This window comes from Mytilus galloprovincialis, chromosome 8 (genome assembly GCF_965363235.1).
Source record: "Mytilus galloprovincialis chromosome 8, xbMytGall1.hap1.1, whole genome shotgun sequence".
Lineage (NCBI taxonomy): Eukaryota > Metazoa > Mollusca > Bivalvia > Mytilida > Mytilidae > Mytilus > Mytilus galloprovincialis.
This window is the reverse complement of record NC_134845.1, coordinates 422,511-442,570: the sequence shown is the minus strand read 5'-3', so window position 1 is coordinate 442,570 and position 20,060 is coordinate 422,511. Positions and strand designations below refer to the sequence as shown.

The 20,060-nt window shown below is 33.2% G+C and overlaps 1 protein-coding gene across 1 annotated transcript; it reads left to right on the top strand.

Annotated features, from left to right (window-relative positions):
• The first annotated feature begins 63 nt into the window (after positions 1–63).
• LOC143084805 (protein ABHD18-like) lies at positions 64–18,950 on the top strand. Its single transcript, XM_076260859.1, has 12 exons — positions 64–281; positions 2,388–2,548; positions 4,790–4,874; positions 7,621–7,721; positions 8,132–8,210; positions 11,531–11,615; positions 13,016–13,043; positions 13,732–13,870; positions 14,265–14,354; positions 16,230–16,334; positions 17,357–17,850; positions 18,200–18,950. Exons 2-12 carry the CDS (start codon positions 2,463–2,465, stop codon positions 18,249–18,251), a joined length of 1,344 nt encoding a protein of 447 aa, XP_076116974.1. The 5' UTR covers positions 64–281; positions 2,388–2,462; the 3' UTR covers positions 18,252–18,950.
• The last annotated feature ends 1,110 nt before the right edge of the window (positions 18,951–20,060 follow it).

Genomic DNA, 20,060 nt, shown 5'->3' with positions numbered 1-20,060 from the left:
TTCATGGATCGCTTGAACGTTTGAGGAAAGCGATTTTCCCCTTTATTTTAGGAAGGGACGAAGTTGTAAATAGATATCACCAACCTTCAAACCGCAAATTGAATTTTTAAAGTAATGATTGATTGTAGTTGAACACTTAAAAATAAAGGGTAGAGGTTTTTTGTCGATGGCAACATATTTCGAGAACCTGACTTTTGCATGTTATAAGATCTTATTAAGTGAAAAGATTTATATGTTACACTGTACATACTGAACTTTAACAACAGTATATACGATCTTGTGTAAGTACGAGTCTACGTGTCCTTGTGTCCAGTATGCTGAATGCTTCTTTTCCTACCGTTGAGTGACCACCGTCATCATGTTGACTTTTCTGTCATTTTTGATGTGCAAATGAATAATTTTGAAAACACATTCTCATTGTTACTGTACTTTAGGAGGGGGGAATGCCTTTTACTTTTCTTTATAGTAGGCTTTACTCTGGTCCGGTCGCCTTAATTACATGTTTGCCCTTGGTCCGTTCGCTCTGGGTTCGTTCTCCCTACTTTTTGAAAATATATCAATATTAAGGGCTATCCTGGGACTACACGCAGCTGTTTGTATAATCCCATAAAGACCTGACCTGGCTCGGGACAACAGAAATTGTCTCGGCAGGTTGTACAATATAATTGTACTTGGGGGGTGGGGTCTAGAACATCAACCACTACAGAAATATCATTTGTTAACAAATATCAATAAAAATTCAACACATTACATTCCATTATATTCTACTTTACTATGCAAATCAGAGGGAAAATATAAGTTGTTGGTTGCAGCAATACAAACATTGGGTGAATTTTTCAACACACTTAAACAAATTCTGTTCAAATGATAAACATTATGCCACAAGACAACGAGTAAAAAAAACAAAAATCAGGGCGAATGGACCCTGGGCAAGTAAATCAAGGCGAACAGACCCGGATTAGTTAAGGGTCAAAGGGTCAAATTGGTTCAAATTGTACTTTTATTCATCTAAATGACCTCATTGTGATTTGTCAAAATCTCAAATAATCAATGTTACTGTTATTTTTTTGAGAAAATTTAACCTGATTTTTTTTATCGTCTAAAAGAAAGTGTACATTTTATCGTCATGTACCAAAAATTACTGTTTTGTTATTTGGCAAGAGTTTTTAGTTATTCATCATGAAAGTACCCCCATTTGGACCCTCTTTTAGATGAGTCCAGCTAAATCATTCCACAAAATCACTTTCAAAAACCAGTTTTGCCATATGTAGTTTGGCCTATACATATACCACTTTGGCCTTGGTTGTTTCTTTTCATAATGTTTTTTTTCTTAATGTCTGTGTCTATCATGTCTATCAATGTTTTGAAGAGAAAAATAAGAGACAAGTTAATATTTCAATATACATGATATACAAAATGTACCTGATTAGACTTAGAAAATGTCACAGAAAAAATAAAATGTTCTTATATTTGCTATAAGTAAATTGTAGTCTTCTTTACAATTGATTTGAAAATAAAAAAAATAATGTTTTGTTTGCTTTTAAAAAATTTCCCCCACATCTAATATATATTCAATAAAAATTTGATTTTTAAACAGAAAATTATTTTTTTGCATCAAAATATTAAATAATGACTGTCTAAAAACTGAATAATTGCAGTTATACACATCATTTTGTTTGAACTCTTTAAGGTAGAGATGGGGTCCTGGAAGATAAAGTGGTAGAGTTAGTGACAACCCCCCTAAAATAACTTTGACTTATGATTTATATTTTTAGGTATTGATGGAAGTGTCAACCAAACCAAAGTAAACATCTTTTGAACACATCTTTTAGATGAGTCCAGCTAAATCATTCCACAAAATCACTTTCAAAAACCAGTTTTGCCATATGTAGTTTGGCCTATACATATACCACTTTGGCCTTGGTTGTTTCTTTTCATAATGTTTTTTTTCTTAATGTCTGTGTCTATCAATGTTTTGAAGAGAAAATAAGAGACAAGTTAATATTTCAATATACATGATATACAAAATGTACCTGATTAGACTTAGAAAATGTCACAGAAAAAATAAAATGTTCTTATATTTGCTATAAGTAAATTGTAGTCTTCTTTACAATTGATTTGAAAATAAAAAAAATAATGTTTTGTTTGCTTTTAAAAAATTTCCCCCACATCTAATATATATTCAATAAAAATTTGATTTTTAAACAGAAAATTATTTTTTTGCATCAAAATATTAAATAATGACTGTCTAAAAACTGAATAACTACAGTTATACACATCATTTTGTTTGAACTCTTTAAGGTAGAGATGGGGTCCTGGAAAATAAAGTGGTAGAGTTAGTGACAACCCCCCCTAAAATAACTTTGACTTATGATTTATATTTTTAGGTATTGATGGAAGTGTCAAACAAACCAAAGTAAACATCTTTTGAACACAATTTATCCTGGAGATAGTGTCCAAACATGAGTAGATTTGATCAGCTGTATAGAAAACTCATAGTGACTAAGTTCTTCACTAGAGGCTGGGGAGAACCAGAAAACTTGAAAAAGTAGGTAAAATAGATTAAAAACTTGTGCATTCAGTAATCTCTAATTTGGAATGGACTCTTCAATCATTTTCTTGTATTCACATGTCATTTTTATACTACCGCAAAATTTGAAAATTTTTTGTCGTATATTGGTATCACGTTGGCAGCGTCGTCGTCATCGTTGTCGTCCGAATACTTTTAGTTTTCGCACTCTAACTTTAGTAAAAGTCAATAGAAATCTATGAAATTTTAACACAAGGTTTATGACCACAAAAGGAAGGTTGGGATTGAATTTGGGAGTTTTGGTTCCAACAGTTTAGGAATAAGGGGCCCAAAATTGAACTTTGTTTGATTTCATCAAAAATTGAATATCAATAATTGGGGTTCTTTGATATGCCGAATCTAACTGTGTATGTAGATTCTTAATTTTTGGTCTGGTTTTCAAATTGGTCTACATTAAGGTCCAAAGGGTCCAAAATTAAACTTAGTTTGATTTTAACAAAAAATGAATCCTTGGGGTTCTTTGATATACTTAATCTAAAAATGTACTTAGATTTTTGATTATTGGTCCAGTTTTCAAGTTGGTCTAAATCGGGGTCCAAATTAAACTTTGTTTGATTTCATCAAAAATTGAATAATTGGGGTTCTTTGATATGCCAAATCTAACTGTGTATGTAGATTCTTAATTTTTGGTCCCATTTCAAATTGGTCTACATTAAAGTCCAAAGGGTCCAAAATTAAACTAAGTTTGATTTAAACAAAATTTGAATTCTTGGGCTTTTTTGATATGCTGAATCTAAACATGTACTTAGATTTTTGATTATGGGCCCAGTTTTCAAGCTGGTTCAAATCAGGATCCAAAATTATTATATTAAGTATTGTGCAATAGCAAGAAATTTTCAATTGCACAGTATTCAGCAATAGCAAGAAATCTTCAATTGCACAGTATTGTGCAATAGCAAGAAATTTTCAATTGCACAGTATTGTGCAATAGCAAGAAATCTTCAATTGCACAGTATTGTGCAATAGCAAATATTTTCAATTGCACAGTATTGCACAATAGCAAGAAATATCTAATTGCACAATATTGTGCAATAGCAAGAAATTTTCAATTGGAGTTATCTTTCTTTGTCCAGAATAGTAGTTGAATCAACTTAAATCATTGTTTTATACAATATACAATGTATATTCACTTTTACTACCAACTGATAAATTAAAACAATCTTTACCATTCAGTGATAACAAGCACTTTATTTTACATTTTAATATTTTATGATGTATTTAAATGAGTAGTTATCATTTTTATGAGAGGATTAATATTCAACAGCATAGTGAATTGCTCAAAGGCAAAAAAAATATTTTAAGTTCATTAGAACACATTCATTCTGTGTCAGAAACCTATGCTGTGTCAACTATTAAATCACAATCCAAATTTAGAACTGAATCCAGCTTGAATGTTGTGTCCATACTTGCCCAACCGTTCAGGGTTCAACCTCTGCGGTCGTATAAAGCTGCACCCTGCGGAGCATCTGGTTTTACTAGTATAAGAATTAATTTTGAAAGAAATACCACTAAGTAGATCTAGTGGATTAACTTTTTTTTCACCAATATATCAATATGTTTGCTTTTTGACATTTACATTAATGTTTTGTCCTTTTATTTTATATTTTATTTAGTTCATTATTTTGGACAAACTTTGCCTAAAGATATATGAAAACAAATTAGTTTCTTTAAGCAGTTGAGCTTTACACAAAGACTAAATGAGAAAGAAAATATAAGAAAAGATAAAACTTATAACAAATAATTATATGATATATATGACATCGGTGAGAGCAGTCTTCAATCGATTGGACATCGTTTTGTAAATACACCACGTCACATTGGACGTTGATTAGAGGATAAAAATATTGGACACTGATTTGAGAACGTAACACTGTAAATTGGACGTTGATTTGAGAAAGGACGTCGATTAGAGACTGGACGTTGATCTGAGTCTAACATATATAAAAAGTTTTACAGAACAAAAATAAATAGTTTTTTGTAGTTATTGCCCTTGTATTTGGGATAGAAAGATATGTACAAGACCAGGACATTGGAACTTTGCTCATTTATTTTTATTAGAGTCATGCATCTTCAAAATAAAAGTTTTCTGGAAAATTCTTTGAGCAAGTTGGGATTTTTTTTGTGTATTTATATATAATCAATACCTAGGTATTTTGTTTTATTGACCATGTCATTTTAATTCGTGCATTTGTTTTGTAGAATATTTGACTTCAGGAAAGTGTTGGGGAATAGAGATGAGTGTTACAAACTGGTACCTCCTGATTATCCTGTTACTATAGACAAGGTAATATAGGAAACAGTGAACATGTTTCAGAATTGTACATGATTATGGAGTTATATAAATAAAAGTAATTAATCAATAAAACTGACGCTATAGAAATTTAAAGTAAAAAAAACAAATTAAAGTTAATATGATTGATAATTAAAAATATTACATACAACAATGAGTTGTCTGCTGCATCAGAAATGTTGACTTCCAGCTGAGTATTCTGTCAGTAACATAAGTTAACTTATTAGTGGTTATAATTACTTATGTGTAAGGCTTTTTATACGACCGCAAAATTTGAAAAATTTTTCGTCATATATTGCTATCACGTTGTCGTCGTCGTCTGCGTCGTCGTCGTCCGAATACTTTTAGTTTTCGCACTCTAACTTTAGTAAAAGTGAATGGAAATCTATGAAATTTTAACACAAGGTTTATGACCACAAAAGGAAGGTTGGTATTGATTTTGGGAGTTTTGGTCCCAACATTTTAGGAATTAGGGGCCAAAAAGGGCCCAAATAAGCATTTTCTTGGTTTTCGCACCATAACTTTAGTTTAAGTTAATAGAAATCTATGAAATTTTGACACAAGGTTTATGACCACAAAAGAACGGTTGGGATTGATTTTGGGAGTTTTGGTTTTAGCAGTTTAGGAATTAGGGGCCAAAAAAGGGCCCAAATAAGCATTATTCTTGGTTTTCGCACAATAACTTTAGTTTAAGTAAATAGAAATCAATGAAATTTAAACACAATGTTAATGACTACAAAAGGAAGGTTGGTATTGATTTTGGGAGTTTAGGTCCCAACAGTTTAGGAATAAGGGGCCAAAAAGGGACCCAAATAAGCATTTTTCTTGGTTTTCGCACCATAACGTTAGTATAAGTAAATAGAAATCTATGAAATTTAAACACAAGGTTTATGACCATAAAAGGAAGGTTGGTATTGATTTTGGGAGTTTTGGTCCCAACAGAATAAGGGGCCCAAAGGGTCCAAAATTAAACTTTGTTTGATTTCATCCAAATTGAATAATTGGGGTTCTTTGATATGCCGAATCTAACTGTCATGACTGTGTATGTAGATTCTTAACTTTTGGTCCCGTTTTCAAATTGGTCTACATTAAGGTCCAAAGGGTCCAAAATTAAACTTAGTTTGATTTTGACAAAAAATGAATCAGTTAGGTTCTTTGATATGCTGAATCTAAAAATGTACTTAGATTCTTGATTATTGGCCCAGTTTTCAAGTTGGTCCAAATCGGGGTCCAAAATTAAACTTTGTTTGATTTCATCAAAAATTGAATAAATGGGGTTCTTTGATATACCAAATCTAACTGTGTATGTAGATTCTTCATTTTTGGTCCTGTTTTCAAATTGGTCTACACTAAAGTCCAAAGGGTCCAAAATTAAACTTAGTCTGATTTTAACAAAAATTGAAATCTTGGGGTTCTTTGATATGCTGAATCCAAAAATGTACTTAGATTTTTTATTATGGGCCCAGTTTTCAAGTTGGTCCAAATCAGGATCTAAAATTATTATATTAAGTATTGTGCAATAGCAAGTCTTTTCAATTGCACAGTATTGCACAATGGCAAGAAATATCTAATTGCACAATATTGTGAAATAGCAAATTTTTTTTTAATTAGAGTTATCTTTCTTTGTCCAGAATAGTAAGCAAGAAATATCTAATTGCAAAATATTGTGCAATAGCAAGATTTTTTTTTAATTGGAGTTATCTTTCTTTGTCCAGAATCAACTTAAATCTTTGTTATATACAATATACAATGTATATTCACTTTTTACTACCAACTGATAAATTAAAATAATCTTTACCATTCAGTGATAACAAGCAGTTTTTTTACATCTTAATATTTTATGATGTATTTAAATGAGTAGTTATTGTTGCAAACTCCATTAGAAATTTTAATTGAGATTAGTTTTGGAATAAGGGAAAGGGGGATGTGATTAAAAAAATTGGGTTCAATTTTTCTCATTTGAAATTTCATAAATAAAAAAGAAAATTTCTTCAAACATTTTTTTGAGAGGATTAATATTCAACAGCATAGTGAATTGGTCTAAGAGAAAACAAAAATTTTAAGTTCATTAGAACACATTCATTCTGTGTCAGAAACCTATGCTGTGTCAACTATTTAATCACAATCCAAATTTAGAGCTGAATCCAGCTTGAATGTTGTGTCCATACTTGCCCCAACCGTTCAGGGTTCAACCTCTGCGGTCGTATAAAGCTACGCCCTGCGGAGCATCTGGTTATTATTTGTTGTGTGGATTCTTTTATTTTCATGGTTACTAATTTTCGTTGATAAAGGAAAACTTACATGTTCGTGGATATTTATTTTCATGGTTTTGCTGAAAATGCATACAAGCATTTAGAAAATTTGTTATTCATTGAACATTAAATTTCTGTGTACCCATGAAATGCAAGACAATTGGTATCCAACAAATAATAATGAATCTACACTACTACTTGTATTGACAGAATAAGTGGTATGATTGCCAATGGTACACCTATCTACCAGAGACCTTGAAATTTTATTTTCATAACTGCATAATGGTATGACTGGAAATTATAGAAATTGTAAGCCCCATAGAATATCAGTATTTAAATATTGGTTCCAATTGCCACATATTTATCTGCTGATATTGACATAGCAAAAACAACCATTTTGCACATTTAGAAATAATGCATATTTACCCATAGAAATATATCTCTTTCTGAATGTAATGAGTGATTTATTTCAATAATGTTTTTCACAGGATGAGCTGCAAGGTGATGTTAGAATACTGGAAGGACATTTTGAATCACCATTTAAAAAGTGTGTACCAGGTCTAATGCCAAAAGAAACAGAAACTGCCAGGTATTAATGATGGTTACAGTGCCATTTGGAAGTAAAAATTGTCAAGTATTTTAAAAAATGAAATAGAAATCACCAGATATTGATGAAGTTTTTAATTTGTATGATTTTGATAGGAAACAGAAATCATAATTTTTTTCTCCTGGCAAATTTTTCTATAAATACAGAAACGATTGATTGATTCAATGATGTTAAAATTTTGCTGATTTTTACAAGGGGAAATTACCCAGATAAATTTTATTTTTAAATTTTCAGAAAAGAATTTTCTATGTATAATCCTTACAATATAGAGGGGTTTGCATGTTGAAGCCTGTATCTAAGCTTGTTATTGATTTATTTTTGTTTGCTTAAGTCCAGTGGTAATTATTTCATGCATGTTCAGGACATTCCAAGCTTTATATTTTAAATTTTAGATTTCAAATGGTCTTACCAAAAGAGTGGAAAAGTCATCATAAACCTGTGTGTTTACAACTAGCTGGAACTGGAGATCATGTATGCATTATATACCTCCCCCTCTTAAACAAAATAACATGTCAAAGTACAAAACATGCATACAGTTTTATAAAGCTTTACAACTAGCTGGAACTGGAGATCATGTAGGCATTATATACCTTCTCCCCTCTTCCCCAAACAAAAAAATCCATGTCAAACTACAAAAACTTACACACACACACACAATACAATGTTTGTGGAAAAGGACTCATAAACCTGTGTGTTTACAACTAGCTGGAACTAGTGATCATGTATGCATTATATACCTCCTTTCCCCCACGAAGAACATGTCAAAGTACAAAAACTTATACACACACTACAATGTAGTGGAAAAGGATAAAAACCTGTTTGTTTACAACTGGCAGGACCTGGTTATCTTGTATCTATTATCTCCTTTCCCCCCCACACACACACACACTCACTGATGTATGTATCGTATCAACAGTCCACACAAAAAATATTATACAAGTATTATACCTAGAATTAGACATTCATTATAGGACATAACATTCACAGAAGAAAATTTAAAAGGCCGTCTAAAATTGAAACTTTTGTTATAGACTTAAAGTTTGTGAATTTCGAAGTTATACATGACTAAAACATGTGAAGATTGATCTGGTGGCTTCCTCCATCTTGGATTGTACAATAGTCTTAAATCTTCAGAGAAATGTTCAAATTTCTAGAGAATGTTATATAGATTCCACAACTGCAACAAGTGTGTTACGATATTTCTTCACTTGAGACAGTTACATTTTGATATTTAAAGCGTGAGGCTTGGCAAGCTTTTTAAATAATTAAAATTTAACTGTTGAGAGTGGAGAAATATCTAAAAGAAACAAATGTAACATCACAATTTAATTTCGACCAATCATTTGCCGAAAACAGATTTTTCAGTAGTGAGGAGAAATATTTTTCTCACACTGATCAAGAAATGTGAAAATAGCACAAAAATTAGAGAAATTCATTTTAGACTTTTCATCTAAATGAAGACAATAATGTGTCTTATTATGATTTTACTTTTTTTTAGTTACAAATACAGAACATTTTTTTACTTTGTTCATGTTGTTAGATTCTCTGGTTTTTTTTTTTATTTTAACATATAAGGGGAGATAAATCTGAAAATGTTACTGTTTTAAAGGAATGTGTTATAAATTTACCTATTTTGTTTTGTGGCAAAAAATGGAGTCCTTTGACCCCAATTTTCTTTCCATTGTCTGAAAGCTTATTACAAGAGTTTTTATCTAAAATCAATTGTATAGTATACTGTATATCACAAAAAATTGGGGTTATCATGCATAATCTACAGACTACAAAATCTGACAATTTTGCATACCTGTCCATTGAAAAAGTCTGTGTGACCCATAATGAAAAAAAAACCAACATTTGTTGCCAAATTTTATGAAATTCTATTAATTTTGAATAACACCTCCTATCTACCTAAAACACCTCTTGATGTGTTCATCTCTTTTTATTTCAGTATTACTGGAGAAGGAGAACAGTTGTAGCTTCTCCTAGCCCCTCCCCCTCTACTTAAAAGGTTCTATTGATGTGTAAAACTCTTTATTTCAGTATTACTGGAGAAGGAGAACAGTTGTAGCTTCTCCTAGCCCCTCCCCCTCTACCTTAAAAGGTTCTATTGATGAGTAAAACTCTTTATTTCAGTATTACTGGAGAAGGAGAACAGTTGTAGCTTCTCCTAGCCCCTCCCCCTCTACCTTAAAAGGTTCTATTGATGAGTAAAACTCTTTATTTCAGTATTACTGGAGAAGGAGAACAGTTGTAGCTTCTCCTAGCCCCTCCCCCTCTACCTTAAAAGGTTCTATTGATGTGTAAAACTCTTTATTTCAGTATTACTGGAGAAGGAGAACAGTTGTGGCTTCTCCTAGCCCCGCCCCTTCTACCTTAAAGGTTCTATTGATGAGTAAAACTCTTTATTTCAGTATTACTGGAGAAGGAGAACAGTTGTAGCTTCTCCTAGCCCCTCCCCCTCTACTTAAAAGGTTCTATTGATGAGTAAAACTCTTTATTTCAGTATTACTGGAGAAGGAGAACAGTTGTAGCTTCTCCTAGCCCCTCCCTCTCTACCTTAAAAGGTTCTATTGATGAGTAAAACTCTTTATTTCAGTATTACTGGAGAAGGAGAACAGTTGTAGCTTCTCCTAGCCCCTCCCCCTCTACTTAAAAGGTTCTATTGATGTGTAAAACTCTTTATTTCAGTATTACTGGAGAAGGAGAACAGTTGTAGCTTCTCCTAGCCCCTCCCCCTCTACCTTAAAAGGTTCTATTGATGTGTAAAACTCTTTATTTCAGTATTACTGGAGAAGGAGAACAGTTGTGGCTTCTCCTAGCCCCCTCCCCCTCTACTTAAAAGGTTCTATTGATGTGTAAAACTCTTTATTTCAGTATTACTGGAGAAGGAGAACAGTTGTGGCTTCTCCTAGCCCCTCCCCCTCTACTTAAAAGGTTCTATTGATGAGTAAAACTCTTTATTTCAGTATTACTGGAGAAGGAGAACAGTTGTAGCTTCTCCTAGCCCCTCCCCCTCTACCTTAAAAGGTTCTATTGAGTAAAACTCTTTATTTCAGTATTACTGGAGAAGGAGAACAGTTGTATCTTCTCCTAGCCCCTCCCCCTCTACCTTAAAAGGTTCTATTGATGTGTAAAACTCTTTATTTCAGTATTACTGGAGAAGGAGAACAGTTGTGGCTTCTCCTAGCCCCCCCTCTACTTAAAAGGTTCTATTGATGTGTAAAACTCTTTATTTCAGTATTACTGGAGAAGGAGAACAGTTGTAGCTTCTCCTAGCCCCTCCCCTCTACTTAAAAGGTTCTATTGATGTGTAAAACTCTTTATTTCAGTATTACTGGAGAAGGAGAACAGTTGTAGCTTCTCCTAGCCCCTCCCCCTCTACTTAAAAGGTTCTATTGATGTGTAAAACTCTTTATTTCAGTATTACTGGAGAAGGAGAACAGTTGTAGCTTCTCCTAGCCCCTCCCCCTCTACTTAAAAGGTTCTATTGATGTGTAAAACTCTTTATTTCAGTATTACTGGAGAAGGAGAACAGTTGTGGCTTCTCCTAGCCCCTCCCCCTCTACTTAAAAGGTTCTATTGATGAGTAAAACTCTTTATTTCAGTATTACTGGAGAAGGAGAACAGTTGTAGCTTCTCCTATTCCCTCCCCCTCTACCTTAAAAGGTTCTATTGATGAGTAAAACTCTTTATTTCAGTATTACTGGAGAAGGAGAACAGTTGTAGCTTCTCCTAGCTCCTCCCCCTCTACCTTAAAAGGTTCTATTGATGTGTAAAACTCTTTATTTCAGTATTACTGGAGAAGGAGAACAGTTGTGGCTCGTCCTTTGTTGAAAGAAAGTGGAATAGCATCTATAATTCTGGAAAGTCCATATTGTATCCTTTATAAAGATGAAACCAAACAGTGTAATAAATAAGGAGTATTTATAAAAATAAGATTGCCAATGAGAAAACTCTCCACCAGAGATCAAATGACGTATTAGTTAACTACTATAGGTCACCCTACGGCCTTAAATGACGTATCAGTTAACTACTATAGGTCACCCTACGGCCTTAAATGACGTATTAGTTAACTACTATAGGTCACCCTACGGCCTTAAATGACGTATCAGTTAACTACTATAGGTCACCCTACGGCCTTAAATGACGTATCAGTTAACTACTATAGGTCACCCTACGGCCTTAAATGACGTATCAGTTAACTACTATAGGTCACCCTACGGCCTTCAATGACGTATCAGTTAACTACTATAGGTCACCCTACGGCCTTAAATGACGTATCAGTTAACTACTATAGATCACCCTACGGCCTTAAATGACGTATCAGTTAACTACTATAGGTCACCCTACGGCCTTAAATGACGTATCAGTTAACTACTATAGGTCACCCTACGGCCTTAAATGACGTATCAGTTAACTACTATAGGTCACTGTACGGCCTTAAATGATGTATTATTTAACTACTATAGGTCACCATACGGCCTTAAATGACGTATCAGTTAACTACTATAGGTCACCGTACGGCCTTAAATGACGTATTAGTTAACTACTATAGGTCACCGTACGGCCTTAAATGATGTATTATTTAACTACTATAGGTCACCATACGGCCTTAAATGACGTATTAGTTAACTACTATAGGTCACCATACGGCCTTAAAAACAATGAGAGCAAAATTTTTATCGCATAGTCAGCAACACATATATTTACTGTAAATTCTGAAATTATTGGGTGCATTTATTATCCTGATTTTGTCATTTTAATCTACAATGCGATTTCAATTTTTTGGATATTGAGAAAAATCCTGTTTAATTCATATCGAAATTTCAAAATGCTAGTTGAAATTATTGCCAATTTAATCCTGTCCAATTATCGAAATAATAAACACATCACAATAATTTCTGAATTTACAGTAGTTGATATTGCCTTCAGAAATTAAACTAACAACCTTCTCATTTAGAAATCATTCTTCAAATGTGAAAGATCTGAAGTTTTGAATGAATAAGCCTCAGTTTTTCTGCTAGTTTTATTACAAAAACTTTTTCATTGATCCATTTGTTATATGCATTTGCTGAATGGGACCTAACCAAAAAGTACAAGATCCCTTAAGTAAAATAAATGAAAGGCTCTGGAAAATAAAGGAAGTATGAAGACCAGTCAGACATTCTTTGTGATACACATCATTCATGTAATACAGATTAATCCATTACATTAATAGAAAAGCTGAGTGTTTGTTTGAATCTACTACAAAAAATGACTCCTTAACTGAAGATGAGATGGTTTAAGGAAACCTAAAAGACAGTTGTAAGTTTTAGTCAATCTTGTTAAGTAGTAAATGTAGTTTGGTAATATTGTAGAATCTGAAAAAATTGTAAAATATAAGAAATTTGTAAATTGAACATGAAAATAGGAAAGAATTACACAACTTGCTCTTTTATTTTATTCAAGGATTGGAAAAGTTGAATGTTTTTTCAACAAATATTTTAAGGATTTTTCTAAACAAAAAAGATATGTTGTTGCCACAATAATTGATTTATGTTTGATTTCATTTGGATACTCATTGTTTTGGTTCACAATATTCGCAATCATGTTTATGAAAAGTAATATATAAAACATAAAGAAATAGTTGTACAATTGAGCTTTAATATCTCATGACAAAAAAGTGCAATTTATCTTTCTTTACATGGAAAAAAGTATTCCTATGAATATGAAAAAGTCAAATTAAAAATGACATGGAAATAAAAGTACTGTTAACCTGTAAAATAACATTGAAAAAGAAGCACAATTTAGCATCGTATTACATAGAAAGAAAGATAGATTTATCAATATGGCATTTAATGATCTACTTAATATATATCCAACTGTTTGTTTTTTAACCTACTGGTCATAATGATATTGAGTGGAGTATTTATCACTTCAAAGTGACCATACTATATCGCTAATTATCTACTGTTGCTTTCCAAGGTTTAATATCTACTGATAATTGTTTCAGGAGGTCCAGTCTACATTATACCTGTGACCTGTTTGTGATGGGTGGAGCCCTAATGTTAGAGTCCCTAGTGCTATTTAACTGGTGTGAACGACATGGCTTTGGACCATTAGGTGTAACAGGCATATCTATGGGGGGATTTGTAAGTACTGTTTTAATTCATTATTGAATATTTATTTTATACCTAATTTGGACCACATATGATATAAATCATCCCATATGCATGTATACAGTTTTGACATAAAAGACATGTGGGGCATAAATTCAATGAGACAACAACAAAAATAACCAAAAGTCAACTTGAGTTCAACATAAAAAACTGGCAAAAAAGAACAAAGCTTATCATGGGATATGTATGGAATGTCCCTAAATATATTCAAATCTTATTAATCATGAGTAAGAAGGAGTCTCAAGTTAAATAAATAAATCATTGATCTCTTGACTAAAAACATAACGTCTTGATTTCAGTTGCATTTATTTGAAAAAAATTAATCAAAGTCAAATAATATTTGAAAATATTTTCTTTTCCATTTTAGATGGCCTCCCTTGCAGCATCAGTTTATCCAAAGCCAATATCATTGATCCCATGTTTATCATGGACAACAGCCTCCACTGTATTTACAAAGGTAAGATGGCCTCCCTTGCAGCGTCAGTTTATCCAAAGCCAATATCATTGATCCCATGTTTATCATGGACAACAGCCTCCACTGTATTTACAAAGGTAAGATGGCCTCCCTTGCAGCGTCAGTTTATCCAAAGCCAATATCATTGATCCCATGTTTATCATGGACAACAGCCTCCACTGTATTTACAAAGGTAAGATGGCCTCCCTTGCAGCGTCAGTTTATCCAAAGCCAATATCATTGATCCCATGTTTATCATGGACAACAGCCTCCACTGTATTTACAAAGGTAAGATGGCCTCCCTTGCAGCGTCAGTTTATCCAAAGCCAATATCATTGATCCCATGTTTATCATGGACAACAGCCTCCACTGTATTTACAAAGGTAAGATGGCCTCCCTTGCAGCGTCAGTTTATCCAAAGCCAATATCATTGATCCCATGTTTATCATGGACAACAGCCTCCACTGTATTTACAAAGGTAAGATGGCCTCCCTTGCAGCGTCAGTTTATCCAAAGCCAATATCATTGATCCCATGTTTATCATGGACAACAGCCTCCACTGTATTTACAAAGGTAAGATGGCCTCCCTTGCAGCGTCAGTTTATCCAAAGCCAATATCATTGATTCCATGTTTATCATGGACAACAGCCTCCACAGTTTTTACCAAGGTAAGATGGCCTCCCTTGCAGCGTCAGTTTATCCAAAGCCAATATCATTGATCCCATGTTTATCATGGACAACAGCCTCCACTGTATTTACAAAGGTAAGATGGCCTCCCTTGCAGCGTCAGTTTATCCAAAGCCAATATCATTGATCCCATGTTTATCATGGACAACAGCCTCCACTGTATTTACAAAGGTAAGATGGCCTACCTTGCAGCGTCAGTTTATCCAAAGCCAATATCATTGATTCCATGTTTATCATGGACAACAGCCTCCACAGTTTTTACCAAGGTAAGATGGCCTCCCTTGCAGCGTCAGTTTATCCAAAGCCAATATCATTGATCCCATGTTTATCATGGACAACAGCCTCCACTGTATTTACAAAGGTAAGATGGCCTCCCTTGCAGCGTCAGTTTATCCAAAGCCAATATCATTGATCCCATGTTTATCATGGACAACAGCCTCCACTGTATTTACAAAGGTAAGATGGCCTCCCTTGCAGCGTCAGTTTATCCAAAGCCAATATCATTGATTCCATGTTTATCATGGACAACAGCCTCCACAGTTTTTACCAAGGTAAGATGGCCTCCCTTGCAGCGTCAGTTTATCCAAAGCCAATATCATTGATCCCATGTTTATCATGGACAACAGCCTCCACTGTATTTACAAAGGTAAGATGGCCTCCCTTGCAGCGTCAGTTTATCCAAAGCCAATATCATTGATCCCATGTTTATCATGGACAACAGCCTCCACTGTATTTACAAAGGTAAGATGGCCTCCCTTGCAGCGTCAGTTTATCCAAAGCCAATATCATTGATTCCATGTTTATCATGGACAACAGCCTCCACAGTTTTTACCAAGGTAAGATGGCCTCCCTTGCAGCGTCAGTTTATCCAAAGCCAATATCATTGATCCCATGTTTATCATGGACAACAGCCTCCACAGTTTTTACCAAGGTAAGATGGCCTCCCTTGCAGCGTCAGTTTATCCAAAGCCAATATCATTGATCCCATGTTTATCATGGACAACAGCCTCCACAGTTTTTACCAAGGTAAGATGGCCTCCCTTGCAGCGTCAGTTTATCCAAAGCCTAGTATACATATAATAAATGACTATTATGATGAAAGAATGTAATTAAATTGAGCAATAATGGAAGCATCTTAATGTTTTTATTCATGGATATATAATTGAATGCATTAAATTGGTTTTTTTTCAGGGAGTAATGAGCCAGGCAATACCATGGAAGGTTCTAGAAAATCAGTATTCAGTGGACACTGTTTATGCTGATGAGATCAAACACACACTTATCTCTCCTGAACAGGTAAATATGCACACTTATCTCCCCTGAACAGGTAAATATGCACACTTGTCTCCCCTGAACAGGTAAATATGCACACTTATTTCTCCTGAACAGGTAAATATGCACACTTATCTTCCCTGAACAGGTAAATATGCACACTTATCTTCCCTGAACAGGTAAATATGCACACTTATCTCCCCTGAACACGTAAATATTCACTATTATCGCCCCTGAACAGGTAAATATGCACACTTATCTCTCCTGAACAGGTAAATATGCTCACTTATCTTCCCTGAACAGGTAAATATTCACTATTATTTCCCCTGAATAGGTAAATTTTCACACTTATTTCACCTGCACAGGTAAATATGCACACTTATCTCCCCTGAACAGGTAAATAAAATGTGACTTGGGAGCATGATGTAAACTGATAAGCAACAAAACAATGTTCAGTGTAACAGTTGGTTGACATTTTTTTCAACCTAAAGATTTAACATAAGATTATAGATTGTAAAACGATGGTCTTATGGGTGCCTAATCTGATTTTTTTTCTGTTTTTGAGGCATTTTATATAGACTGTTTCCTATTGTTAGAATTTAGATATTAAATTACCAAAATGATATAAACCTAACAATGTTATTTCCAAAGTCATAAAACACACATTGTTATGGCCCGCCGTTCCGTTTTATTTACCTGTTCTGTGGCAGAGAAACATTCATCAAAAGTAGATTGTCTAGCCAGAATTGGTTTTGCGACAGGTCCTTCTAGAAAACTGGAGAATACAGGCACTAATTGATGAAAATAATGAATGAAAAATTAGGAATGATTGCACTTTGTTATAATTTCCAAAATTTAAGCATTAAAATCATGAATAATGTCATTGCACTTAAAATTTTGATTTTGTAACTTTGGTAGCTCAGTGTTGTTAGAATATCTTATGTTCTGATGTAGTTAATATGTAAAAAAACAGAATTATAGGAAAATTATTTTACTTAAAGAAATTCTGTAACAAAAATGACATAATAACATGTTTTATATTATAGGTTTTAGGATCCACTTATAATATGGGACATGAGTTTGTTAAAACCTACTCTGACAAACTTGAAGATTCTAAGTTAAACCAGTCTCATTCAAACATGGAGAATACCCTGAAAGAAGGACACAGTCATGCATTCATCGATCATAATAATGATAAAATGGATCTCCAAGCTGACATACATTCAATGGAAGACTACATAGTTAAGAAGAGTGGATGTAAGGGAGGTAACAACACAGTGGGGAAATCCCCTATAGACAGGAAGAGTCTTAAAGATAATGCCCTGGATTTTATGAGAGGAGTTATGGATGAATGCACACATTTAGGCAATTTTTCCGTTCCAGTGGACCCAAATCTGATAATCATTGTAGCAGCAAACCATGATGCCTATGTACCAAGGACCAATGTTATAAGTTTGCAGCAATTATGGCCTGGTTCTCAAGTTAGATATATAGACTCAGGACATATCAATGCTTTTCTATTCCACAATGTACAATTTAGGTGAGTTTTATTAAATAATGATTGAGGAATTTGTATAGGGCGGTTAATATAAACAGTACCAAATGTTTATCTGAACCCTGGTATTATACTTCATTAGTATACATGGTACACCAATAACTCTGATAAAATAATCTAGACCATAGGTATATGAAATATTTTAGAGAATGAAAAATAAAGAGGTAAAAAGTTATAAGGTTAAAAAAGGCTGGAACAATTTTACAACCGCCATTTCTTGTACACTTGTGTCAAGATTAGTACAGTTATCTTATTAGAAAACAAATAAATGTGTATGAACATAAACCTTTTTTTAAAACATGCAAATAATGTATTTAATGTTTTTATATTTCAGACATGCTATTGCAGATTCATTTAATGAGCAGATTAAAAAATATCACAGTTAACCCAGGGAAACCATAGGTCTTTACATCAGATAACCCAGGGAAAACAAAGGGCTTTTTACACAAGTATTACGCTATTGGCAGCATTTAATCAGTTGTATGTGTTCAATTGTGTATTGTGTACACTGTGAAAGTCAGATCTTAGTCAATATTGTGATGATCTTAATTGAATTTTAAGTAATTTATTTACATGACAGTGAATTATTAAGTCGGAGCTTAGTCAATATTTATCATTTATTTTTATCTAAAGTGAAGTGATGTGATGTACACAACAGAAGTCAGTCAGATCGTAGTAATATTACATGTAATTTATATGTGGAGTAATTGATGTACACAACAGAAGTCAGTTAGTTCCTAGTCAATATTTTTATTTGACAATTATCTGGTAGAATATCATCTTTTGAGTTATTTTTCACTGGTTCTTGCTCAAGGTTTGAACATAAGATTAGAAGGGACAGATTTTAATTTCTTGCATTTCAGGGATTTAATAATGCATTTTTAATAATAAAAATGAAGGGTGAATTGATTGTGCATGATGAAGGTCTATGACCATAACTTCCCTATATACAGTAACTCAGACAGTAAAATCTTATATTGACATTGTGGATTTGTAAGTAAACAAGTTTGTAAACAATGTGAATGCTATGGTAGTGTTTTACATATCTGTGATATTTTAACAATAAAATGGATTTATATAATAAACTATGTTTTGAATGAAAGTTGCTAACAATTATAGGAAATACAGGTTAGTTATGTACTGGTACCTCTATTTGGTATTTCTGGTTATTAGAAATGTAGGACATAATTTATCCTGTTTTATGCTATAATATATCAAAAGGCTTGGAGAATATTATTTGTTTATTAAAACTGAGAATGGAAATGGGGAATGTGTTAAAGAGACAACAACCCGACCATAGAGCAGACAACAGCCTATTAGTTGTTATTGGCTTTTAATTTGCTTTCAGTAGCTACAGCACTCTAAAATTGGTACACTGTGGCAATTGTTTTCATGTTTATTGTCTTTGTTTTGTGCTTCAGATTGTAAAATGACACCTGAGAAGTGAACATTGTCAAAATAGTGTTTCTTTGTCATTCAATTATAAACTAGAGGCTCTTAAGAGACTGTGTCGCTCACCTTGCTGTATGTGCATATCATAAACGAATAAAAATTTACAAAATTTATGTAAATTGTTCAAAATTGACTATAAAGGGCAATAACTCCTTAAGGGTTTAATTGACCATTTTTATCATGCTGACATATTTGTAGGTCTTACTTTGCTGTACATTATTGCCGTGTACAGTTTATCTCTATCTATAATAATATTCAAGATAATAACCAAAAGCTACAAAATTTTCTGAAAATTACCAATTCTGGGCAGCAACCCAACAACGGGTTGCCTGATTGGTCTGAAAATTTTAGGGCAGATAGACTTTACCTAACAAACAAATTTATCAACATCAGTTTTGCTTTAAATGCTTTGGTTTCTGAGATTTTAGCCAAAAACTGCATTTTACCCTATGTACTACTTTTAGCCATGTCTGCCATCTTGGTTTGCAGGCAGGGTCATCAGACATATTTTCTAAACTAGATATCCTAATGATGATTGTGGACGTCACAAGTTTGGTTAAATTTTACTTTAAGAGTTTCGGAGAGGAAGATTTTTTTTATAAGAAAACAAAAATTTACGAAAAATTGACTATAAAGGGCAAGAACTCTTTAAGGGGTCAACTGACCATTTTTGGTCATGTTGACTTTTTTGTAGATCTTACTTTGTTGAACATTATTGCTGTTTACAATTTATCTGTATCTAT

Coding starts and splice junctions, on each gene's coding strand:
- LOC143084805 (XM_076260859.1), top strand. CDS start 2,463: ATGAGTAGATTTGATCAGCTGTATAGAAAACTCATAGTGACTAAGTTC. Junction 7,722..8,131: donor AAAGAAACAGAAACTGCCAG/GTATTAATGATG, acceptor TTTAAATTTTAG/ATTTCAAATGGTCTTACCAA. Junction 14,355..16,229: donor CCTCCACTGTATTTACAAAG/GTAAGATGGCCT, acceptor GTTTTTTTTCAG/GGAGTAATGAGCCAGGCAAT.